At 53.7% G+C, this 24,009-nt stretch overlaps 1 protein-coding gene across 3 annotated transcripts in view; it reads left to right on the top strand.

The window, feature by feature from the left end:
• Positions 1-24,009, top strand: part of Acot7 (acyl-CoA thioesterase 7) — an 80,265-nt gene that overhangs the window by 5,598 nt on the left and 50,658 nt on the right. The window contains exons 1-3 of one of the 3 annotated variants that reach the window (XM_048350144.1): positions 3,703-3,840; positions 4,960-5,148; positions 23,374-23,491. In XM_048350144.1, coding sequence (XP_048206101.1) covers positions 4,961-5,148; positions 23,374-23,491 — 306 coding nt within the window. In that variant the 5' untranslated portion in view covers positions 3,703-3,840; position 4,960. Of the gene's footprint in view, positions 1-3,702; positions 3,841-4,959; positions 5,149-15,864; positions 15,979-23,373; positions 23,492-24,009 lie in introns of those variants that run through there. The other 2 variants (XM_048350146.1, XM_048350145.1) reach the window with 2 other exon arrangements.

Here is a 24,009-nt window from a genome sequence, read left to right as displayed (position 1 = left end):
CCGTCAGCTCCTGGCATTATTTTTAAGTTGGGACAATTTTTTCTATGTATGTGTGTATATGTGCATGTTGGTACTAGGGCTTGAACTCTGGGCATTGCCCTATTGATTGCCTTTTTCTTTTTTTTTTTTTGTTTTGTTTTTGCCAGTCCTGGGCCTTGGATTCAGGGCCTGACCACTGTCCCTGGCCTCTTTTTGCTCAAGGCTAGCACTCTGCCACTTGAGCCACAGCGCCACTTCTGGCCGTTTTCTATATATGTGGTGCTTGGGGAATCGAACCCAGGGCTTCATGTATACGAGGCAAGCACTCTTGCCACTAGGCCGTATCCCCAGCCCTGCCTTTTTCTTTTCTTGGCATTTTCTTTTTTTTAACAATAGCTACATTTTTTTGTTTTATTTTTTGCCAGTCCTGGGCCTTGGACTCAGAGCCTGAGCACTGTCCCTGGCTTCTCTTTGCTTAAGGCTGGCACTCTACCACTTGAGCCACAGGGTCAGTTCCAGCTTTTTTCTGAGTACAAGAGTCTCAACTTTACTGCTTAGGCTGGCTTCGAACCATGATCCTCATATCTCAGCTTCCTGAGTAGCTAGAATTACAGGTGTGAGCCATTAGTGCATGGCTTGATTGGCTTTTTCATTCAAGACTGTACTCTACCACCCTTCTGTGCTCTAGCCAACCTTCTAGATTAACTTTTTGCTGGTTAATTGGAAATAAGAGCTTCACAACTTTGTTTGTCTAGGTTGGCTTTGAACTACTATCTCTAGATTTTGACCTTAGTAGCTAGGATTACAGATGTAAGCTACTAGAACCCAATTGATAATTATATATGTGTGTGCGTGGGGCTGGGAATGTGGCCTAGTGGTAGAGCACTTGCCTAGCATACATGAAGACCTGGGTTTGATTCCACAGTACCACATAAGCAGAAAAAGCCAGAAGTGGTGCTGTGGCTCAAGTGGTAGAGTGCTAGCCTTGAGCAAAAAGAAGCCAGGGACAGTGCTCAGGCCCTGAGTTCAAGTTCCAGGGCTGGCAAATAAATAAATAAAATGATATGTGTGCATGTGTATGTATTTATTTATTACAATGCTGGGGTTTAAATCCAGGGCCTTGTGCATGGTAGGTAAGCACTCTATACCACTGAGCTACATGCTCAGCCCTAAGCCTTTGGAGAAATGGCCATCTGATTGTGGCCAGCTAGGACCCTTACCCCTTCTCAGCTCCTCCCTGCAGCTCCCTCTGGTCTTCCTCATCGTTTTGTTTGTTTCTTTTGGCCAGTCCTGGGCCTTGGACTCAGGGCCTGAGCACTGCCCCGGCTTCTTTTTGCTGAAGGCTAGCACTCTGCCACTTGAGCCACAGCGCCACTTCTGGCCATTTTCTATATATGTGGTGCTGGGGAATCGAACCCAGGGCTTCATGTATATGAGGCAAGCACTCTTGCCACTAGGCCACATTCCCAGCCCTGCAGCTCCCTCTAGAATCTGGTGCTGGAAGTGTCACGCTGAAGGAAGACATCCCTCCGAGCCTCACTGTGTGCAGGTCACACCTCTGTGCTCTTTGGCCAGCGATCTTTCAGCCCAGGGACATCCAGCTGCTTCATCTCCTCACTGGCTTGAAGATTGAGGCCATTCTCAGCCTCTCACGTGAACGAGGTTTTACAAGCGCAGATTTCAAAATGTGCAGGACGTAATCAAGTACTGAGGCTTGAACTCAAAGCCTTGCCCTTTTGCTTGGCTTTTTTTTGTTCATGGCTTATACTCTACCACTTGATCATACCTCCAGTTTGGCTTTTTGCTGCTTAATTGAAGATACAGTCTTTCAGACTTTTCTGCCCAGCTGGCTTTGAATCTTGATCCTTCAGTTCTCAGCTGGCACCTGGCTTTATATTTATTTATTTTGAGACAAGGTCTCCCTGTGCTACCCTGGCTGGCTTTAAACTCCTGGGTTCTGTGATCTGTCTGCCTCAACCTCCTGAGTAGCTAGACCTCCAGGTGGGCACCACTGAACTGTGGGTTTTTTTTTTAATTATATATACGTTTATATGCCCTTCCTGGTGCCTGAACTTTGGGCCTGGGTGCTGTCCCTGAGCTTTTTGCTGAAGGTTAGCATTCTACCACTTGGACCATAGCACACTTTGTGTGTATGTGTGTGTGTGTGTGTGTGTGTGTGTGTGTGTGTGTGTGTGTGTGTGATTAATTGATGATAAGAGTTTCGGAGACTTTTCTGCCTGAGCTGGGTTGGAACTGCAGTCCTTAGATACTCAGCCTCCTGAGTAACTAGGATTACAGGCACGAGCCACCAGTGCCTAGTATGTTTTTAATTAATTGATTAATTGTTGCAGTACTGAGGATTGAATCAGTATTGTAGAGCACATTCTCTGCTTTCTGACTTATATCCCCAGTCCAAGTATTTTGTTTTTGGTTGGTTATAAGGCTTGGACTCAGGGCCTGGGCTCTGTCCCTGAACTCTTGCTCAAGGCTAGTGTTTTACCACTTTGAACTATAGCACCGCTTCCATTTTTCTCATAGTTAATTGGAGATAAGAGTCTCACAGACTTCGCTGCCTGGGCTGGCTTTGAACCTCTATCCTCAGATCTCAGCCTCTCGAGTAGCTAGGATGACAGGTGTGAGCCACTGCTGTCTGGCCAAGTATTTTTCTTTTTCTTTTGATGGGACTCAGTATTTAAATTCAGGGCCTCAGCAAATGCTTTATCATTTGTTTTTGTTGTTGTTTTGTTTTGTTTTTTGCCAGTCCTGGGGTGATGGACAGAGGGATTACTGTTTTATAAATCAGGTAATAAGTACATCTCGTGTGTGTGTGTGTGTGATGGGGCTTGAACTTGGGGCCTAGGCACTATCCCTGAGCTCCTTTGCTCAAGGCTAGTGTTCTAACACTTTGAGCCACACCACACTCCCAGTTTTCTGGTGGTTAATTGTAGATAAAAGTCTCTCCAACTTTGCTGCCTGAGCTAGCTTTGAACTGCAGTCCTCAGATCTTAGCTGCCTTAGCATGCCTTATAGACATGAGCTACCTGGCTGAAACATTTCTTTCTTTTTTTTGTGGCAATTCTGGGGCTTGAACTCAGGGCCTGAGCACTGTCCCTGAGCTTCTTTTGCTCAAGGCTAGTGCTCTAGCATTTGAGCCATAGCGCCACTTCCTGCTTTTTCTGTTTATGTGGTACTGAGGAATCGAACCCAGGGCTTCATGCATGCTAGGCAAATATTCAACCACTAAGCCACATTTCCAGGCCTGAAAACATTTCTTTTGGGATAGTGGCATCCCTTCCTTCATTCTCTTTGTTTTTCACTTCCATTTCTGCCCCCAAGTCGTAGTTCATTTTCAGTATAGTGTCTACTGAGTATCACTGCTGTATTGTTAAGCATTTTTTGCTCAAGGCTAGAACTCTACCACTTGAGCCACAATGCCACTTCCAGCTTTCTGTGATTACAGATAAGAGTATCACAGACTTTCTTACCTGGACTGGCTTTGAGCCTTGATCCTTCTAACTCAGTCTCCCGAGTAGCTAGGATTACAGGTGTGAGCAAACAGTGTCTGGCTCTGGCTTGTTTTTGAGACAGTATTACTTTCACCTGGGTTGGTTTGGAACTTTGATCCCTGCCTCCTAATAGGCTTTGGTTGTTCTTAAAAGGATTGTGCCATTTGAAGGGCAAGCTGATTGTTGATGGATGCCTAGCTTGTTCAGTCTGGCATTTGCTGCAAAGCGGCCTGGCTTGTGGGAACAGCTACAAGGAGAGGGAAACTAGAAGGCTCTGAGCTGATTGTTTTAGAAGCTACAGGGTGGGCACAAGTGGGACATGAGGACTTGTCTCCTCTTCCTCCTCCTGTAACCGGTAAGCCTTTGATGCTTCTGTGTGTGTGTGTGTGTGTGTGTGTGTGTGTGTGTGTGTGTGTGTGTGTGTGTGTTACTAGGGATTGAACCCAGGACCTGTCTCATGTTAGGTAAGTGTGCCACCATTTGAGACACACCCACAGTCTTTTATTTATTTATTTATTTATTTATTTAGCCAGTCCTGGGGCTTGAACTCAGGGCCTGAGCACTGTCCCTGGCTTCTCTTTGCTCAAGGCTAGCACTCTGCCACTTGAGCCACAGTTCCACTTCTGGCCATTTTCTGTATATGTGATGCTGGGGAATCGAACCCAGGGCTTCATGTATACAAGGCGAGCACTCTTGCCACTAGGCCATATCCCCAGCCCCCCATCTTTTATTTTTTAATATCAGGTCTCCCTAACTTTGCCTGGGCTAGCCTTGAAGTCATGATGCTCCTGTTTCTGTCTCCCTAGTAGGTATCACTCCTGGCTGGCTGCCTTTGATGTTTGCTAAAGAGTAAAAACCACAAGCCCCCACCTGCAGAAGAATTCCAGGCAGGAAGGGGAGGACCAGGGATCTGCATTTCCTTCGCTGTCCTGGCACCTGACTCAGGGCGTCAGCCTCTGCTTTTGCTCAGCCTGCCTGCACTTCCTCAGCCTGCCTGCTGGACTAGGACCTCTGTGCCACTTGGCAGCCTCCCAGCCCTGCTGACAGCCGGCCACACGCTGAGGAGCGCTGGGCCTAGGTAGAACCTGTGTTCCTACTTAGCGGAAGCCAGGCATAGGCACACTGTGTAAAGAGTTGACATCCCTGGAGAAGGGGCTCGGTGATGACTCTCCTGTCCTGCAGGTGTCCTGTCCCTCCCTCCCTTCCCTCTGTTTGCTCCTGGAGCTGGGCTGGATGACTTCAGACCCAGTCATGAATTCCTTACATCCTTTGTTTCCGGAAGCCGGTCCATTCATGTACTCACTGGGGGAAGAAGGAGAAGGCAGGAGGCAGCTGGGTTCCCTTAGGGAGGCCCCAGATTCTCTTAGGGAGGCCAGTGTGGGATCAGGACAGGATCAGGACATTTGCTGAGGTGGTGGGGGACACGGGAGCGAACCTTGTGCCTGGGGAAAACTGTCTGGCTCTGTTATTGCAGGATGAAACTGCTTGTCCAGGCTCTGTGTCTCAGGGAGCTCGGGAGGCTGGCAGCCGCCGGGAGGCTGGGGGCGGGCCAGAAACTCACGGGGCCCGGGGAAAGATGCTGGGCTTCCATCCGCCGGGCTGTTGGAACCAGGACGGATCTTCCCCAGTCTCCGCTGGGCGTCACCACGGTGGTAACCGGAAGGTACGGTGGCCAGAGGCTTCCTCTCCCCGGGTGTCCTCCGCTTCCGCCGGGCTCGGAGCACTGGGGGTTGGGCGGCGGGGGCCGGCTCTACAGGCCTCATGCTTTGTCTTAGGTGATGTTCCCTGTAGAGACCTGGTGTGTTCGGCCGGCCGCTGGCCCAGGAGCCTGGGTTCCAGGCTTGGCGGCAGGAATCCGGGCCTGTGGGGCTTGTGGAGGGTTAGAAGGCTGCGTCCCGTGAGTCAGCAGCCGGGCTCCACCCTCTCAGCCACTCTTCCAGGGGCGGGCAGCAGCCTCAGGGCCCCCGGGCAGATCTGTTTTGCCGCGTTTGAAGTGTGATTTAAGGCCTGAACGTTGGTGCGGGGCCGAGGAAGGTGTTCCGGCTGGCTGATCTTTACCTGTGCCCTGTGCTGTTTGCAAGCAAATGGCGTGTGTTTGGAGTATTGAATTTTTCCTAAGCTTGGCAGAAACCTTGTGGCGTGGGCATAGGTGGCCCCACTAGTGCCAGGTTTATTGGAATGTCATTCACATATCATCCATTTTACCGTGTGTGTGTGTGTGTGTGTGTGTGTGTGCGCGTGTGCATGTGTGTGCAGTGCGTGCGCATGCAGCCCAGTGGCTGGTTTTCAGTCTGTCACAAGACCCTGTGACCATGACCTCAGACAGTTTTTCGGGGGGGGGGTGTTGTTCTCCTGACAGTGGCTCCTAAAACCCTTGGCACCCCTGAGTGACAAGAATGTCTTTGTATACTAATGAGATGGTTGCTGCCCAGGGCCCCTAGATAGCTTCCAGATGGGACCGGCTTCCTGCAGGAATTTCAGCCCACCTTGTACACCCCCTGCACTCCCCTCCGTGGGGAGGGGCGGGTCCTGGGTTGAATTTATCACCAGAAGTTGAGTGTGGGCTTGGAGGCTTCCCCGTTACTGGCCAGGTTGAGGTGGGCCGAAGTGCCGGGAGATGGCAGGCTGGGGGTTACCACCGGTCTCTGTGCCCATGCCTTGCCCTCTTAGGCTCTTGCATTTAGCTGTTTCTGGGCCCCCCCCACCCCCAACTGTGCACCCTCCCCTGTAGTGGAGTTTGGGTTTGGATACCGCTTGAGCCCCGACCCCGAGACCCGCCCCTCCCCACAGAGGGGAGTGTATTGCCGTGGCTCAAGCGGTAGGGTGCAAGGGGTGTAATGTCGAACACGAGCTGCAGTGAGTGAAGCCCTCCGTCCAGCCCTGTGGTGCCTGGAGCTCTGGGTGGCGGGCGGTGGCGACCCTGGTGACTTTGGCCTGGCCTCTGGAATGGAGGGCTCTCGGTGGGGCTGGCTGAGCCGTCAGCCTGTGGAGGCTCAGTGAAGGGGCTGGAGGCTGAGTGAAGGGGCTGGGCAGGGAGCGAGTACAAAGGCTCCCCCAGGAGCAGGACAGGCAGGTCTGGGGTAACTTTTATTTATTATGTGTTTATTTTGAAGCAGCAAAAAGGGGTTTCAGCCCCACTCATTCTTCAAGCTACCGGCTCCGTGTTCACACGTGGACGCTGACGGTCAGGACGGCCTTTGCCCACCTTCCCCTCCCCCGGGCCTGCCGCCACACTTCAGGGAAGCTTCTTAAAAAGATAGTATCATTTTATTGTTGTTATTATGGTGTTTACAGGGGAGTTACCCCTCCTGAGTTAGGTAATGAGCACCACCCCGCCTTCCTTCACTCTCCCCGTTTCCCCTCCCGCCCTGCCCACAGTTGCATAGTTCATTTTTCCACGTCGTACCCACCGAGGGCCGTGCCTGCGGTGGTTCATCTTTCCTTCCTCCATTTCTGTATGCCTCTTTGTCCCCCGCCCCCCACCCAAAAGACAAAAAACAACCGTCATTACCACCAAAACCCCCATGCCTCCATCTTTGGGAATTCATTTTCATAAGTTACTTTTCATTGTATTTTGAGTGTTCTGGGTTCTTCCCCTTAGAGTGTCCTCCTTTAGTCTGGCCGTGTGTGATTGCCAGAGTCCTGTATAGGTTACCATGTCTCTCTCTATTTGAGTGCTAGCTTCTGAGGATGGGAGGAAACGTGTGCGGTTTGTCTCTGAGCTTGGCTTACCGCACTAGGTGCACCCACTTTTCAGGGATGCTTTTGAGGCGCGGCAGGAGTTGCTCTCTGTAGGTCGGCACTGCTTTGCACCCCAGCGGTGTGTGGTTGCGGCGTCTCTGTGTCTCCCCCCCCCCAGCCCCGCTTTGTCGTCCTTACCGTAGCTGTGGTCTCCCATTCTAGCGTGGACCTGCATTTCCTCGATGGTAATGATACTGCACATGTGTTTGTGTGATTTCGGTCCTTTGCCTGTAATTGGTTTCTTTTTTTTTTCCCTCCATTGATGGAAAAGCCCCTCGTATATTGTGGATACGAGTTTGTGTCCCCTCTCATTTGCTCCTGTGTTGTGTCCTTTGTGATGGACTGATTGTAGTAGGGAAAGGCTGGGAGCCATTTGCAGATACTTTTTCAATTAACTTTTTCTAGTCATTAAAAAATTGTTTTTTGTAGTTGTTAAAAGTTTTGCTGCCAGGTACTGGTGGCTGGTGCCTGTAATCCTAGCTACTCAGGAGCCTGAGATCTGAGGATTATGGTTCAAAACCAGGTTGGGCAAGAAAATCCATGAGAATCTCATCTCCAGTTAACCACTGAAAATCCGAAGTGGAGCTGTGGCTCAAGATATAGAGTGCTAGCTTTGAGCAAAAGAAGCTCAGGTACAGCACCCAGGCCCTGAGTTAAAGACCTAGGAATAGCACAAAAAAAAGTTGTGTGTGTGTGTGTGCGTGTGTTTTTAATACATGTACCATATAGTTTGGTTGTGCAGCTCAAATTACAGTCATGTTGTGCATTCTTATTACATCCTGTTTCCAAAACACTTGGTCTTATAAACCTGGACACTCTGCTAGGAGGGCCGCTCAAGCCTGTAATCCCAGCTACTTGAGAGGCAGAGATGGGAGATTACTCTAGGCTGGAAGTTTGTGACTTCATCTTCCTCAGTGTCTGGGCGTGGTGGCGTGGTGGCCTGTTACTTCAGCTCTGGGAAAGCACCACGGCCCCACCTCTCACCCCGTGACGTGGGAAAGCAAAAGAGGGCAGATCATGGCCCAGGATGGCCTAGGAATGAAGTAAGGTCATTCTTCAAAAATAACCAAGGCAAAAAGGGGCTGGAAATTTGGCTCAAGTGGTACAGCTCCTGCCTAGCAAGCACAAGGACCTGAGTTCAATCCCCAGCCCCAGTGTCTTGCTGTAAAGCTCAGGTCTCTGCCTTCTGAGTGCTAAGATGACAGGTGTGTACTAATACTTACATCCTGAGTCCATTTCTACAATTTTGAGCTGGGGATGTGGCATAGTGATAGAGTGGTTGCCTAACTTACACAAGGCCCTGGGTTTGATCTCCAGCACTACAAAGAGGAATCAGTCTGATTTATCAGTGCTTTGTTATTGTTGTTGATAATAGTCCTGTTGTTATCACATCTAAAGGTCATTGCCAAATCAGAGGCGACAGAGATGTACTTGTATGTTTCCATTTAAGCTTTTTTTTTTTTTTATCATTTCAGTTCTTACATTTAGGTATTTCGAGTTAATTGTTTTAGCTGTTATGCTATGAGGTAGGGGTCCAGCTTTATTCTCTTTTTGTCATGGGGCTTGAACTCAGGACCTGGGCACTGTCCCTGAGCTCCTTTTGCTCAAGACTAGTGCTCTACCACTTTGAGCCACAGCTCTACTTTGGTTTTCTGGTGGTTAATTGGAGGTAAGAGTCTCATAGACTTTCCTGCCTGCCTGACTTTGAATTGTGACCCTCAGATCCCAGCCTCCTAAGTAGCTAGGATTATAACCATGAGTACTGGTCCCTGGCCCCACTTTATTCTTTACAGGCGAATATACATCTTTATAGACTGGGAAAATTATTATTATCTTTTTGCCAGTACTGGGGCTTGAACTGAGGGACTGTAGGCTGTTCCTGAGCCTCTTTGGGCTCAAAGCTAGCACTCTACCTCTTGAGCCATAGCTCCACTTCCAGCTTTTTCTGAGTAGTTTATTGGAGATGTGAATTTCACGGCTTTTTCTGCCTGGGCTGTCTTTGAACTGTGATCCTCAGATCTCAGCCTCCTGAGTAGCTAGGATTACAGGTGTGAGCCACTGGTGCCTAGTGAGAAACTTTTTTTTTTCTTTCTTGCCATTCCTGGGGCTTGAACTCAGCCTACTGTTCCTAAGTTTCTCTTGCTCAAGGCTAGCACTCTACCCCACGAACCACAGCACCACTTCTGGCTTTTTCTGTGTATGTGGTACTGAGGAATCGAACCCAGGGCTTCATGCATGCCAGGGAAGCACTCTACTACCAGGCCACATTCCCAGTCCGAGAAACTGGTTTTGAGAGTTGCTACTTGCTTGAAACCATGGTCCTGGCTCAAGGCTGGCTCTAGCTTAGAAGCTCCCTTTCTTTGACTCTCATTTTCCTGGGTCACTTACCGTGGCCCTGAGGATAGCTAGGGAAGTCCATGTGCAGAATCCTGTTCCCCCGCCCATCCAGGGCAGCCCGGCTGCGTGCGATGCCCTCAACTTCCCCTCCCTCAGCCGCCACAATGCTGACCTTCTCCCCACTGGCCTTTCTTTCCCTGCCAGCTGTTCCTCCCTACTGTTAGCTTATCCTAGGGAAAGTGGGGGGGGGGGCTTCTGCTGTCCAGGCACCCACTGGGCAGGTCCCCCTGGGAGGCCTTGTCAGCCCTGCCCCTTGTCACCATGTCTGTAAATCCCCCAGGCCCTCAGCTGCCCAGGGCCAGCAGGTATGCCCGGGCCTGCAGCTGTTGAAACCCCGCAGTGGGGAGTCTGCGTGGAGCAGGCATGACGTTGCCCTTACCTCAGGATTAGGCACGAGAGACTTAGGCAAATCAGAATTTGAAACTGGACTGGGGAGCTAGTTCTGAGTTGAGACCTGCACTACCCAGAACTAATTTGCCAAACAAATTTTCCACCCTCCACCTGTGACCTTGTAGTGTGAGGGACCGACATCCTGGGGCCCCAGGCAGGTTGGTCCTTCCATGCTCCCCACCTTCCTGCAGCTCTTGGGGACCATTGTCTCTGTTGTTCAGGTGGGGAAACTGAGGGCAGAAGCGATGAGCCCAAGGTCAGTGAAATGGCGTTAGATCCAGCCTTTGTGGAACTGAGTCCTCTGGACCTGTCTGTCAGCCATAACCCAGAGCAGGTGCTTGGGGAAGGGGTGCAGATGGTGGGAACAGCATGGACCCTCCAGACGGACAGGGGAGGGTGACCTGGCCACCACCGTCAAGGTGGTGTGAAGCTCTGGGGTAAGGTAGCTCCATAGCTGGGGCTTCCTGGAGCTGATGCCAGGAGGGCTGGGTGACGCTCCCGCTGTGGGTGTCCCAGGCCTGTCGTACCTGTCCTGCAGGGCTTGTGTGCACACCTGGAAAGGCTCATGATGTGTGAGTCCTGTCATGTAAGCAAAGGGGGCTGGACTCTCCGCCCCGTCCCGTCCCGTCCCGTCCCGCTCTGCCCTCGTGCATCACCAGCTAGGGGAATGCTGGCCACTGAAGCAGTTCCCTCTCCCCACCTTTCCCCCCCCCCCTTCTCCTCCCCTTCCAGGGATTGAATTGAGGACCTGGTATGTGACTAGGAAACTGCTCTACCACTTGAGCCATGTCCCCAGCCATTCTTTTCTTCTTAGTATACTAGTATTATTATCATTGAGCAGTGTGGTACAACGAGGTTTCAGTTCCGGTTATGGTGCTTTGCATCTTGCTCTTTTGTTTTGTTTTGAGATGAGATCTTGCTGCGTAGCCTAGGCTGACCTCAAGCTCCTGGGCTGAAGTGATCCTCTGGTCTGAGAGCTCTGAGTAGTTGGGACCACTGCCCCACCTTGACTTTGATTCTCGCCCTTATTGAGCTAGTTACATACTCCATTCTCTCTTGGGCACTCAGGTGCTGTGTTGGCACAGTCATTTGAAGTGTCAGGTGGAGATCCAGCTTTGTAACTGGTAGCCATTGCTTCCAGCAAGTGTCAGATTGTTTTATTTTGTTTCTGTGCTGTTTTGTCACTGTTGACTTTGGTGGACCTTGTATCAGGACCTCCGCTTTAACAACTAAATTGCTTTTGGTGTTGGTTTCTGTGTGGTTGACATCTGGGTTCCCTATAATGTCAGTAGGCTGGACCTGGTGTGGTCCTTACAACAGCCAAACTCTTAGAAGGAGTGGTGCCCACAGAGCAGCAAACGCTTGCCCAGCTTAGCCGTGGTATAGGAAAACTTTACTAGTATTTTCTTAACTTGTAACTTTATTTTTGTTTTGATGGTAGAGGGGAATCTAACCCAGGATCTTGGGCATGCCAGGCAAGTGCTCTACTACAGAGCCACACCCCAGCCAGGGCTTGTTCTCTTTATTTTGAAGTTTTCAGAGTGTTCTGATGCCAAGTCCAGTGGTGCACACCTGCAGTCCTGGTACTTGGGAGGCAAAAGCAGGAGATTGATTTGAGGTCAGCCTGGGCTTTGTCGCCATACCCTATGTAAAAAGAAAAAAGCTCCTTGTTATTTTGGATACAAATAGTTGATTGGATGTGTTTTCTCCTGCTCTTAGTTTGTCTCTTCATTCTCTTTAACAGTGTCTTTCTCAGAACTGGGTTTCTTTGGGGGGGGGGGGCATGAAGGGGCGGGGCCAGTGCCGGGACTTGAATTCAGGTCTTCTGTTTTTGCCTAGCCTGGTGCTCTTCCACTTGAGTCGCTCTACTTCTGCCATTCTGCTGGTTATTTGGAGATAGGAGTCTTAGGGACCTTTCTGCCTGGGCTGGCTTTGTATATGTGGTGCTGGGGAATCGAACCTAGAGCCTCGTGTATCTGAGGCAGGCACTCTTGCCACTAGGCTATATCCCCAGCTGGGCTGGCTTTGAACTGCCTCCTGAGTAGCTCGGGTTCCTGGCATGAGTCACCAGTGCCTAGCTCAGAACTGACTTAGACTTCAGAAACCTGGCCCGCCAGCCCTGTGGCTGATGAGGATGAGAGGGGTCATCAGTCTTGGCCAAGGCCACCCTTGGCTTCTTCTCTGAACCGTGTCTCCCTCAGGTGCTCCCCGTGGGAGCGCCTCCTGCAGGTCAGTGTGGATGCCCCGGCCTTAGGGACTGTCATTCCTGCCCTGTGCCCTCCACTGGCTGGCCAAGACCCTGCAGCATACCCGGGGACCCGTGATGTCCATGAGCCCGGCCTTCGTTTCCAATCCATGTGCGCTGGGCCCGTCCAGCCAACCGGCCGGGAAGGCTCCTGCCCGCGGGCCAGGCTTTCCCCAAGACCACTGCCCAGGGGCTCTAGTTTCCTTACTCAGGGCCACCCCACACTCTGAAATTAGTCCGAGGAGTGCTCCGGACCTGCTGGTCTGTCCCAGGGTGTCTCCACCAGTCCAGTGGGCATCCGGGGCTTGAGCAATGCCAGGGTGGTGCTGGACAGTGTGGGTGGCCGAGCTCTTAGGATTGCCTATGTGACGGGGGGGGGGGGGGGGGACTGCATCTCTCCCACCTCTCCTTAGGAGCACGGAAAGCCCCAGATGACTTCAGTGCAGTTGGGAAATTAGCTGAGTTCCGGAAATGCCCTGGGTCGGTGCCTCAAGTAGAGACTCAAGGCATTCGAAACTAACTTTGGTTCTTAAAGGTCAATCAAGTGGGGTGGGAAGGATGTTTGTTTAAGCTGCTTTATTGGGGTGCAATTATATGACTGTGCGTACTTAAAAGTGTATAGTGTGATCAACTTTACCCCCTATATATGTGTATACCTGTGAGGCCATCACCACAATCAAGATAACAAACACGTCCAATACCTTGAGAGCTCCTTCCTGTTCATGCCTGCCTCCCTCCCTTACCCCCTCCCTCTGCCCCTTTCATCTCCTGCTCCTCTGCTTGCTGTCTGTTGTGGTTGGCAGTTTCTAGAATTTTATAAAAATGGAGTCAAATACCAAGCATGTTGCTACATGTCTGTAATTCCAGCTCTTGGAAGGCAGAGGTAGAACAATCATGAGTTCTGGTTCCTTCTGCACTACAGAGTGAGGCCCTGTCTTAAGGGACCAAGGGTGGATGCTGGGCACTGGCTATTCAGGACACTGAGATCTGAGGACTGCAGTTCAAAGCCAGCCTGGGGCAGGAAAGTCCATGAGACTCTTACCTCCAATTAACTATCAAAAAGCCAGAAGTGGAGCTCTGGCTCAAGTGGTAGAATGCTAGCTTGTAGCCAAAAGCTTAGGGACAGCCCCAGGCCTGGAGTTCAAGCCCTAGGACTGACACACACACACACACACACACACACACACACACACACACACACGACCAAGGACTGGGGATGTAGAGCATTTACTTAGCATGGGAAGGCCCTGAGTTTGATCCCCAGCACCACAAAAACAAAAAACCACGAATCACACCACATGTCTTGCTGGCCTCTTGGCTGGTGCAGTGATCAGAGGTTAGGCATGTTTTTGTGTTTTTCCCTTTCTCTGGCTGGCATGTTGCTTCTTACTCTGCTGTGATGTATCATAGTTTGTTCTCTGGGGAAAGGGACCTTTGGAGTGTTCCCAGTTTGAGGCTTCTGTGGTCTTGTAGACAAAGTGACTGACCTGTTTCTGAAGTTCCAGTGCTTGTATCTCTAGCTGCTTAAGGGAGTGTTCCAGTTCCTCCGTCTTTTTGTCAGCTGTGAGCATGATTTTTTATTTGTTCATTTATTTCTTTTTGGTACCCGTCCTGGTACTTGAACACAGGACCTGGGTGCCGTCTTTGAGCTTTTGTGCTCAAGGCTAGTGCTCTACCACTTGTACCATAGATCAGCTTTTGGCTTTTCTTGGTAGTTTATTGGAGGTAAGAGTGTCACGGACTTTCCTGTCTAGGCTGGCTTTAAACAGCAGTCTTTGGCTCGCAGCCTCCTGAGTAGCTAGGATTATAGGCATGAGCCACGGGCAGCTGGCTGGGCATAATCTTAAAAAAAAATAAAATAGTTTTTTTGTGTGTGCCCATACTGTTGCTTGAGCTCAGGGCTTCAAGCTCTCGCTCAGCCTTTCCTGCTCATGGCCGGCACTGTCCCACTTGAGCAGCTCCTCCACGTCCAACCTTTTGCTTGTTAGTTGGAGATAAGACTTGGACGCACTTGCCTACCCTGGCTGGCCTCCAGCTGTGAGCCACCCTGGCCCAGCTTTTCTTACTGTTTCCTCTGTACGGGAATGTTTCCCACTTGTCTTTCGCTGAGCAGACCCTCAGAAGGCCAAATTAGCCTCTCAGAGATCCAGTCAGCAGAGCGGATACGCCATGGCGCAGGGGGCAGCCTCTGACAGCTCGATGGAGTCGCCCGATGGCGTAAGGGGCTGGGGAGAGGACCCGGGCCCGATGCTGGGGGCCGGGGGCCGGGGATACACAGCCCCCCAGGCATTCACCCCTCTCAGCACCTCTGCTTGCTGCTCTAGGTGCTCGTGCATCTCCTTTTCCACTAATCTGTACGTAGACCTTGGTTCCCTTTGGTGCTTGCTGGGGTGGGTGTGAGAGGGAGGGAGGGAAGGAGGGAGGGAGGGAGGGAGAGGAGAGGCAGCAGCTTGTTGCCCCGTCAGACTCCCAACAGTGAGGCCTGAACTCGGGGCCTCAGTCTTGCTCAGCTTTTTTGCTTAAGCATGGAGTCCTACCCCTTGAGCCACATCTCCACTTCTGGCCCCACTGTTGCTGGTTAACTGGAGATGAGAGTCTCTCAGACTGGTCAGCCGGGCTAGCTTGAAACCACAGTCCTCAGATCTCGGCTTCATGAGTCTACTCCGCTTTGCAGCCGCAGTCCTCTGCCCAGCTGTGTGTTGGTTGGACTGAATCTTGAGAGCGCCTTTCTGGAGCAAGGCTGAGTGTTTAGAGGGCTCTGTCATGCACCCCCAGTCATTCGCGCACCCCACCCCCGCCCCCAGCCAGAGTAGAGGGCAGCCTGTCTCTACCTGCACCCTGAATCCATGTGTTTGATCTGTGCGACAGCTCTAGAGAGAGATCACCCATATTGACTCGTGTGTGTGTGTGTGTGTGTGTGTGTGTGTCTGTGTCTGTGTGTGTGTCACTGGGGCTTGAACTCAGGGCCTAGGCCCTGCCCCTGAGTTCTTTTTGCTCAGGGCTTGTGCTCTACCACTTGCTACAGAGTCACTTCTGGCTTTCTTTGGATCTTAACAGGAGTTAAGAATCTCACAAACTTTCCTACCTGGGCTGGCTTCAAACCTTGATCCTCAGATCTCAGCTTCCTGAGTAGTTGGGGTTATAGTTTAACTATTCTTGCCTGAATAATAAACTTTCGTGTGGACACGTTGTTTATTTGCCTATCAGTGATGGACACATGGGTTGTGTCTGCCTTTTGATGACTGAGTAGCGCTGCTAGGAAAGTTTTCCCTCATTTGACTTTACCATTTACAATGGCTTTGCTGAGTTCAGTGGACGGAGGGAAGCGTCTCACAGTTGTTTGACTTTGAGATTATTCACGAGGCCGAGTCATTTACAAGTCCTTTTCTGTCCGGGGTGTGAGCCAGTGTTACTGTGGAGGCCTGGTATGCTCCCTGCTCCCTGAGGGTGGGCGGTGGCCTGACGCAGCTTAGGCTGGGGCCGTGTGGAGGAGGAGGCTGGAGTTGCCTAGGGAGGCAGCAATGTCCGCCTGGAGGGCTGGGGCCGAGTCCAAAGGGCAGCAATTGGGGGTTGAGGCACCGTCCCGAGGTCTCTCTGGCTGCAGCTTGGGGAGGTAGCAGTGGAGACCAGGAAGACCATGCTCACACTACGGCGAGCCTTGTCTCTCCAGGCCCTCAGGAAGGGGATCCCCGATGCCTGTCTTGGGGAGAAGGCCAAGCAGTGAGTTGGGGCTGAGAGGAGCCCTAGGACTGTGGGTGGCGGAGGGGTGTTTGGAGAAGACCTGCTCTGTATACACAAGCAGGCAGAGCTGGGGGGTCTGGACTCCGAGTTCTGGGGGGCTTGCTGGAATGGGTACCCCATAACCTTTTCAAGATGGACTTGACTGGACCTGGTCTGTGGCCCTGGGACTCCTGGGCTCCCCAGTTTGAGGGGGAATCCTAGGATCTGTAGGGAACTTTCTGGGCCTGAGCTGTATGGAAGCTCCACTTTGGATTCTCGGTCCAGGATGGGGCAGGGATAAGAGAGTTGGGCTGCTGTCCAGCCTTTCCCCTGCTGATCAGAATAGGAAGATTCTGGACATTGAGCTGCCCTGAGGGTGGACACCCTCTTCTGTCTGGAGCATACAACATGGGGGGCAGGGGAGGTGACAGGCAGAGGGGTCTCCCCTTCCCAGGCATGTGTTTGAAGCGCTTTCCCCTGTAGCCAGCACTGCAGTGGCCTCTCCACAGTGCTTTCAGTGAATGGAGGAGTGAGCTCCCTGAACCAAGGACCGAGGAGCCTCACTAACGGGCAGGGGCCTGCGGGCTGTGGGGATGGGCGGGGACTCAGCCTCTGCCTTGCCCTCTTGAGAGATGCCAAGGTTGGGTTGGAGGACCATTCAGAATCTCCTCTCCTGGCTTCCAGGGGCTCCACGTCCCTGTGCTGGCCGAAGCCGGGTCAGCCTGTCCTCTCGCTTCCCACTCTGGCCAGGCAGGGCCACCAGGGCCGGGGCAGCACCCACATTCTACCTGTGGCCCCACAGTTTCCTCCTTCCTCTTTAGATGAGAGGATTTACAAACACGGGCACTTGTACTTTCGGTAATAATTAATGTAGGCTGCTTTTACCAGAAGGTCGCCCAATTAGGAAGTGAAAAGAACAGAAGAGGCCCCTTGATAAAGGGCTGTGTGCTGGCAGGAGGGGCCACTGGCCTAAGCTGACCTGAGCTCTTCAGCCTTTTTCTTTCTTTTTTTTTTTTTGGCCAGTCCTGGGCCTTGGACTCAGGGCCTGAGCACTGTCCCTGGCTTCTTCCCGCTCAAGGCTAGCACTCTGCCACCTGAGCCACAGCGCCCCTTCTGGCCATTTTCCATATATGTGGTGCTGGGAATCGAACCGAGAGCTTCATGTGTAGGAGGCAAGCACTCTTGCCACTAGGCCATACTCCCAGCCCAGCCTTTTTCATTTTTGTGCTGGTCCTGGGGTTTGATGCTATCCCTTAGCTTTTGTGCTCAAGGATAGTGCTCTGCTTGAGCCACAGCTCTACTTCTGGCCTTTTGATAACCAGAAAACTAACAAGGTAATGTCTCATAGATTTTCCTGCTCGCACTGGCTTTGAATTGAGATCTGTGCGTTGCAGTCCAAAGCCCACCGAGGCAGGGAACTTCCGTCTGCTGAAGGTTTGGAATTGCGGAGCCTGAGACAAGTACCCTGTCCTCAGAAACAGGCTGTGTGAGGGCAGATGGGCACTGGTGTTAGCCAACTCCCCTTCCACCCATCCCCCAGACCCTGGGTCCTTGGGACTTATTTCAGATCTTGAGGCCTCCTTTCCAGGGTTGGTGATGCTCTGTCTGTGCTTCAGGATCTCTGGGTGGTAGTGGCAGGGCCTGGCTTGGGGCCAGCGTTGGCTGAGAGAGCCCAAGTGGGCCGTCTGCCCTGTTAGGGACAGCAGCCCCCAGACGTCACCCTGTTAGGGACAGCAGCCCCCAGACGTCACCCTGTTAGGGACAGCAGCCCCCAGACGTCACCCTGTTAGGGACAGCAGCCCCCAGACGTCACCCTGTAGGCCACTCAGCTCAGCAACACCTTCTACTTCCTGCCTTCCTGACACGGCAGTTGGAGGGCCTAGTTGTAGTAGTTTATAAAACAAGGTTTCCATGACGATCACAAACTCTTCCTGTTTAGATTGGGCAGCCCAGGATGTCAGTCTGGCTGCTCCCTCCCAAGCCCAGTGTGACCTGCAGAGAGCTGGGGCTGTTCTGAGCCAGGCAGGCCTGAACTCGGCCCTTGCAGTGGGGAGGGCTGAGTGGCCCCGGATGCTGCCTGCCGCTGCCTGCCTCGCCTTACTCTGGACCTGAGCTTGGGGCGTCGCCGCTGCCATGGCCTCCCAGCTGAGCAGGTACTGCCCATCTCAGCCCTGGCCACGCTGCCGCGGGGGGCACTCGGAGGAGGGTCGGTAGAGCCGTGAGCCTTGTGCCTGGCTGGCCGCGTGTCTCCGCGAAGGCCAGCGGAAGTGCCCGCCTGGCCTTGAGCTTGCGGATCCCGAGCCAGAGCTGGGCCCGGAGGTCCAGCCCCAGTGACCTGGTGGAGTCTGGATGGGTCAGAGGAACCTCAGCTTGAGTCCTGGGGTCAAGGCAGCTGTCTTTCCCCCCAGCCCCTCCCCTGCGCCCTCTGCTCACACTGCTGGTGCTACTGCTCTCCTTTCTCCCCAGCTGTCAGACTTGGGTCTATAGTGTTAGTGGATGCTGGTCTAAGGACCCCATGGGGCGCCTCTGGTCCATTCCCCACCCATCCGAAGTGTCAGGAGCGGCACGCGCGCGCACACACACACACACACACACACACAGAGCATCCCTGTCCCTCATGTTCCTGACCAAGGCACCTGTTCACACACACACACACACACACACACACACACACACACACACACACACACGGATCATCCCTGTCCCTCATGTTCCTGACCAAGGCACCTGTTCCCAAGGAAGCTCCGAGGGTTCACAGGCCCCACGCAGGGCCTCTAGCCTGCGCTGCACCTCTACCTCTACGAGGGAGGGGCCGTCTGGCCATCTCCTGGGCTGAGCTTCCAGCCCGATCGCGCGCTGCCCTGCGCCGCTGCCTGCCCCTAGCCCCTCGCGGCTCACCGTGAGCCTCACGGCGGCCGGGCACCACGGGGACCTCAAGAGGACGGGGCCCGCTGTCAGCCTGACTGTTGGATGTGGCCTCCCGCTTCACTTATCGCACTCACCGCGAGGAGAGGAAGCCGGGCACGCCACACCCCTGGTTGCCATGGTTTTCAGGCAGCAATGTTTTAATTTTAGCACTGACATTTTCAAAGCAGAATCAGAGATGCCGGCCACCCTCTCTGCAGGCTGTGGGAGGGCCGGGCAGGGGCTGGGGCCCCCTGGGCTGCTGCCAAGTGACAGTGCCAGGACCAGGCCTGCGCTGGCGGGGCCTGGGGGCCTGGGGCTGGGGGCTGATCCGGGCTTCCAGGCTGCAGCGCCAGAGCCCTGCTGGCCACCCGTGCCAGTCACCGCTGCCACCGAGGGTGTGGTGAGCACAGGCGGTCAATGACACATGTGTTCTTGCCATCTAGAACACAGGCTGAACGCAAAGTGCGGCGGGGCTCTGCTTTCTCAGAGGCTTTCGCTTTTTTTTTTTTTTTTTCGGCCAGTCCAGGGCCTTGAACTCAGGGCCTGAGCACTGTCCCTGGCTTCCTTTTTTGCTCAAGGCTAGCACTCTGCCACTTGAGCCACAGCACCACTCCCAGCCTTTTCTGTATATGTGGTGCTGAGAATTGAACCCAGGGCTTAGTGCGTGCTAGGCGAACACTCTGCCACTAGGCCGCATTCCCAGCCCCTCTCAGAGGCTTTAGGAAGGAAGTCTTTCGTGCCAGCTTCTTAGGCTCCTGGCAAGCTCAGCGTCCTTGGCTTGTGGCTACATCACTTGGACTCTGTCTTGTGTTCACATGGCTTTCTTTTTCCCTGTGTGTAGGGTGTGCGGGGTGTTACTCATTGGATTAGGGCCTACTCTGTAATGGTTTGGATCTGAAAGGTTACCCCCAAGATCTCCTGTATTGAAGGCTTGGTCCCAATATAAGCAATGTTTGAAGGTGGGCTTTGGGAGACTGGCTCCCAAGGGCTTTCCCTTAATCAGTGGTTTAATTCATTTATGGACTCTAAAGTTTGAGTAAGCTCTTGGGAGGTGCTGGAACTGTGGAAGGGAGGCCTGGTGGGGGGGGGGGAGTGTCTTTGAGGGTGTGTCTTGCCCTGGCCCCTTCCCATATTTTCTGTGCTTCTTGGTCACCATAAACTGAGTCTCTGCCACATGCCAGGATATTCTGCCCATAGCAGTGATCCAGCTGGTCATGGATTGAAACCTCTGAGACAGAGCCAAAGTAAGAAATTTTTTTTTCTAGTCCTGGGGCTTGAACTCAGGGCCTGAGCACTGTCCCTGGCTTCTTTTTGCTCAAGGCTAGTACTCTACCACTTGAGCCACGGTGCCATTTCTAGCTATTTTCTATATATGTGGTGCTGAAGAATTGAACCCAAGGCTTCATGTATACGAGGCAAGCACTCTACCACTAGGCCATATCCCCAGCCCCCTCAGAGTAAGTCTTTACTCCTTATTTTATTTATTTGTGCTGTCCCTTAGTTTTTTTTCACTCGAGGCTGGCACTCCACCACTTGACCCATACCTCCACTTCTGGCTTTTTTTGGTGGTTAATTAGAGATAAGATAGATTTTCCTGCTGGGCTGGCTTCCAACAGTGATCTTCAGACCTCAACTCCTGATTAGCTATGATTATAGGCATGAGCCACCAGTGCCTGTCTTCTTTATACTTTTTAAACGTTTTCTATCTGGTATTTGTCCAAGGGACAAAAAAAATAAAGTTTGATGAATACAAACCCTAATGCAGTACATCATTCTCTGAGCCGATTTGCATAGCATTGATCTAGTTCCAAATAATCACACGCACAGACAGAACTCTGTGGAGAACTTGGAGGGTCCATTTCAAGCCAGGTCACAGGCTCTGTGAGGGCGTAGGCTGAGTTCTGTCTTGGGAAGGTCCCAGGAGTGGCTTGACCTCCCAGGCCCGCCCCGCCTGTTCCGGCCCCTGTCCTTTCTGCTCCAGAATGCCAGCTCCTCCCTTGCCGGTCCTTCTGCAGGGAGAGCGCCTCACACGGAGGGCTTGGCCGCAGGCTGCTCCTGGGACAGATCCGAAGGAGACCCAGGACATGGCCAGAGAGCTCTCGGGACTTTTGAACACTTTGGTGACTTAAAATGGAAACTCTCACTGAGCCTGTGCTAAGAAGCTCCCAGACTCCCAGATCACCTTGTCCTCGTTGTCCTGTGTTCTTTATTTCACCTAGCCTGTTTCTCAGAGCGTTCCTGCTCAAGGCTGAGTGGTATTCTGTCGTATGGGTATAACGTCTCCATCTTTAGTGGGGGGCACTGAGGAGCTGGATAGTCTTCTGCACGGGTGGCTTTGCATAAAAGACGAACCTCGCTGCTTTCCCTTGCGTGTGGAGTCACAGGCGAGGGAACATCCTGGACCTGGGCACATCTGTGCGCTCGCTGGGGGTTGTGGTGGAGGATGCCGATCACTCTCCACGGGGCTCTGTCACTGCGGCTGCCCCGTGGGTAGATGCACTCTTCCTCTTCTGACATTGCTGGGTGGACGGGATGGACACGGGCAGGCCAGTGGGGATGGCCAGGTATGCTTGAACAGCAGTGGGTAGGCAGGTGCAGCTTGGAGCCCCGCAGGGCGGTGGAGATGAGGTGAAGAAAATTCAGACGCCTTACAGGGGAGCCGAGTCCTTATTCCACAGCCCGGGTGGTTAGCACAGTCCCCACACTCCTGCTTACAACGGTCTCTCTTGGAGCAGTGAGTCAGAACATGGACCTAGGGCAGAAGCCGGGGTGCCCCTGCGCAAACACCCTTCTGAGTGTGGGATCCTCCTGTCTTCCAGAAGAGCCCCTCCTCTGTCCTGCTTCCTTGCATCCTCAACTCCTGTGTGGGCCACGTGCCAGCTCTGTTGGTTTGCTGTGTGCAGCTCATGTCTTTGCGGTGGGGCCCTCTTGAAGTGCCCCTTCTTTTTTTTTTGGCCAGTCCTGGGCCTTGGACTCAGGGCCTAAGCACTGTCCCTGGCTTCTTCCCGCTCAAGGCTAGCACTCTACCACTTGAGCCACAACGCCGCTTCTGGCCATTTTCTGTATATGTGGTGCTGGGGAATCGAACCTAGGGCCTCGTGTATCCGAGGCAGGCACTCTTGCCACTAGGCTATATCCCCAGCCCCGAAGTGCCCCTTCTTGTCGGGACATTTCCTTGGGGCACCAAGGAAAGGCCCCCCCCCCCGGGCCTCCACAGGATGTGGCCAAGGTATCACTTCCTCTGGGGAGTTTGCCCAGGATCCTGGAGTTGGCTCCTAGCCACATGTGTGCTCAGCTTCCCAAGTGCCCTGGTCATGAGCCTGCTGCCCGCGCCCGACGATGCTGCAGAGGGCAGTGGCCCCGGGGGGCTTGGCCTGCAGCCCCCCCAGCCTGCTCTGCTCATCCCCTTGCTGCCAGGGCAGTGGGGTTCCCATGTCGGCCAGGAGTAGCTGGCATTGGAAAGGAAGGGCGGCGACTGAGTCAGCAGCCCAGCCACTGCAGCTGCTGGAGGACAGCCAGGCCTCGCCAGGAGAGGGGTGGCCATGCAGGAGGCGGCATCCCCGGCTAGCTGAGTGCCTTTCCTGGAGCCTCTGGGCCCGGAGTCTGCCGGCCCGAGGCCCCTCGCCAGCCAGCGGGGCTGGGGCAGGCTGTGGGAGCCGCACGCAGGGCCACCCGGCTGCTGGCCGTCACCTGGCTTCTCTTTTTAATAATTTTATTTCATGTTATTTTTGTTTACGTGGTACCGAGGACTCAAACCCAGGGCTTCACACATGCCAGGCAAGCGCGCTAAGCACCAAGCCACATTCCCAGCCCCAGCTAGTACCTGTGACTATGGGTTTCATCAACTAGGTGTTGTCTGGGCAGGTGCCAGGCTGTCCTGGGGCTGCTCTGGGTAGGAATAACAAACAAGCTCGCTCTTTGAGATTCCAGAGATTCCCGCCTGGCTGGCTGCCCGCAGCCAGGGCGAGCGTGACTTCTGGGGAGGGGAGGTGGTGTTTCCTGGCCATGGGGAGCTCTTAGCCCTCTACCCCGGGCTTGGGCACCACCTCGGGCTCCTTGATTGATGGTTTCCGCACCCTGGGGGAAGTTTAGAGCCAATAGGCCCCTGCTGGCGGGGCCCAGAAGTCTTAAAGATGTGAACTGTGTCCAGTTCTCAGCAGGTGCCCTCCCGCTCCTCTGGGGATCTTGATGGGATGCTGGTGGTGAGATTAGCATCCGGAGGCTCACAGTGTATCTCGCGTGCTTTCTAAGGACCCCACTGGCTAAGCTGCCTCCCTTCCGTTGCTTTGAGCCCTTCCTGACCCCATGGCCAGGCTGGTTCTCTGGCTTCACGAGAGGACAGTGTAGCCCCCCTGTGTCCTCTCGCTGAGGGGCACCCCCTCCAGAGGAGCCCAGCGGTGTGGGACGTTCTTTCCTCCCCCAGGGGCTGCTGTGCATGGGGGGTACTCTGTCCCGGAGGCCTCATCTCCATCCTCTCTCTTGCCCCAGGATCATGCGGCCGGACGATGCCAACGTGGCTGGCAATGTCCACGGAGGAACCATCCTGAAGATGATTGAGGAGGCGGGAGCCATCATCAGCACCCGGCACTGCAACAGCCAGAACGGGGTGAGTGCCCTGGCCCCGCCCAGCCGCGGGCCGTGCCAGTGGGGAGTCAGGAAGGGAGTTTACCAGGAGCCTGGGTCTGGAGCCAACCCTTCCCTTGCCCACCCGGCCTCGTAGGCTTGTGGATGCTCTGGTTCAGTCCCGGGTGGGCCCCCTGGGGGTGAGGTTTGCTTCTGGCCTCAGCAAGGAGGGTGGGAGGCTACCAGATACGAAGTTGCCAGCCCACTGCAGCCCTCCCCACTAGCCAGCCGGACTGCTTGCTGTGGAGCCCTGGCCCGCACAGGCCACATCCTGACCGGGTGGCTCCCTTGTGGTCAGAAGCAGACCTCACCGTGGCGAAGAAGTTTGTAGGGAGGCTTGGGAGGCTTGCGAGCCTCACTGTACTGGCGATGGACAGCCCTTGGCCTAGGTCTCACCTCTGCCCCTGACCAGAGAGTCCGGTGTCATAGACAGATGCTTTGGCCCTCTGCCTCGGCTGCTTCCTGGCCCTAAAGCCCAGCAGGCCCTGTGCGGCCAGGCCT

Source organism: Perognathus longimembris, chromosome 7 (assembly GCF_023159225.1).
Source record: "Perognathus longimembris pacificus isolate PPM17 chromosome 7, ASM2315922v1, whole genome shotgun sequence".
Taxonomy (NCBI): Eukaryota; Metazoa; Chordata; class Mammalia; order Rodentia; family Heteromyidae; genus Perognathus; species Perognathus longimembris.
This window is presented reverse-complemented; position numbering and strand designations above follow the sequence as displayed.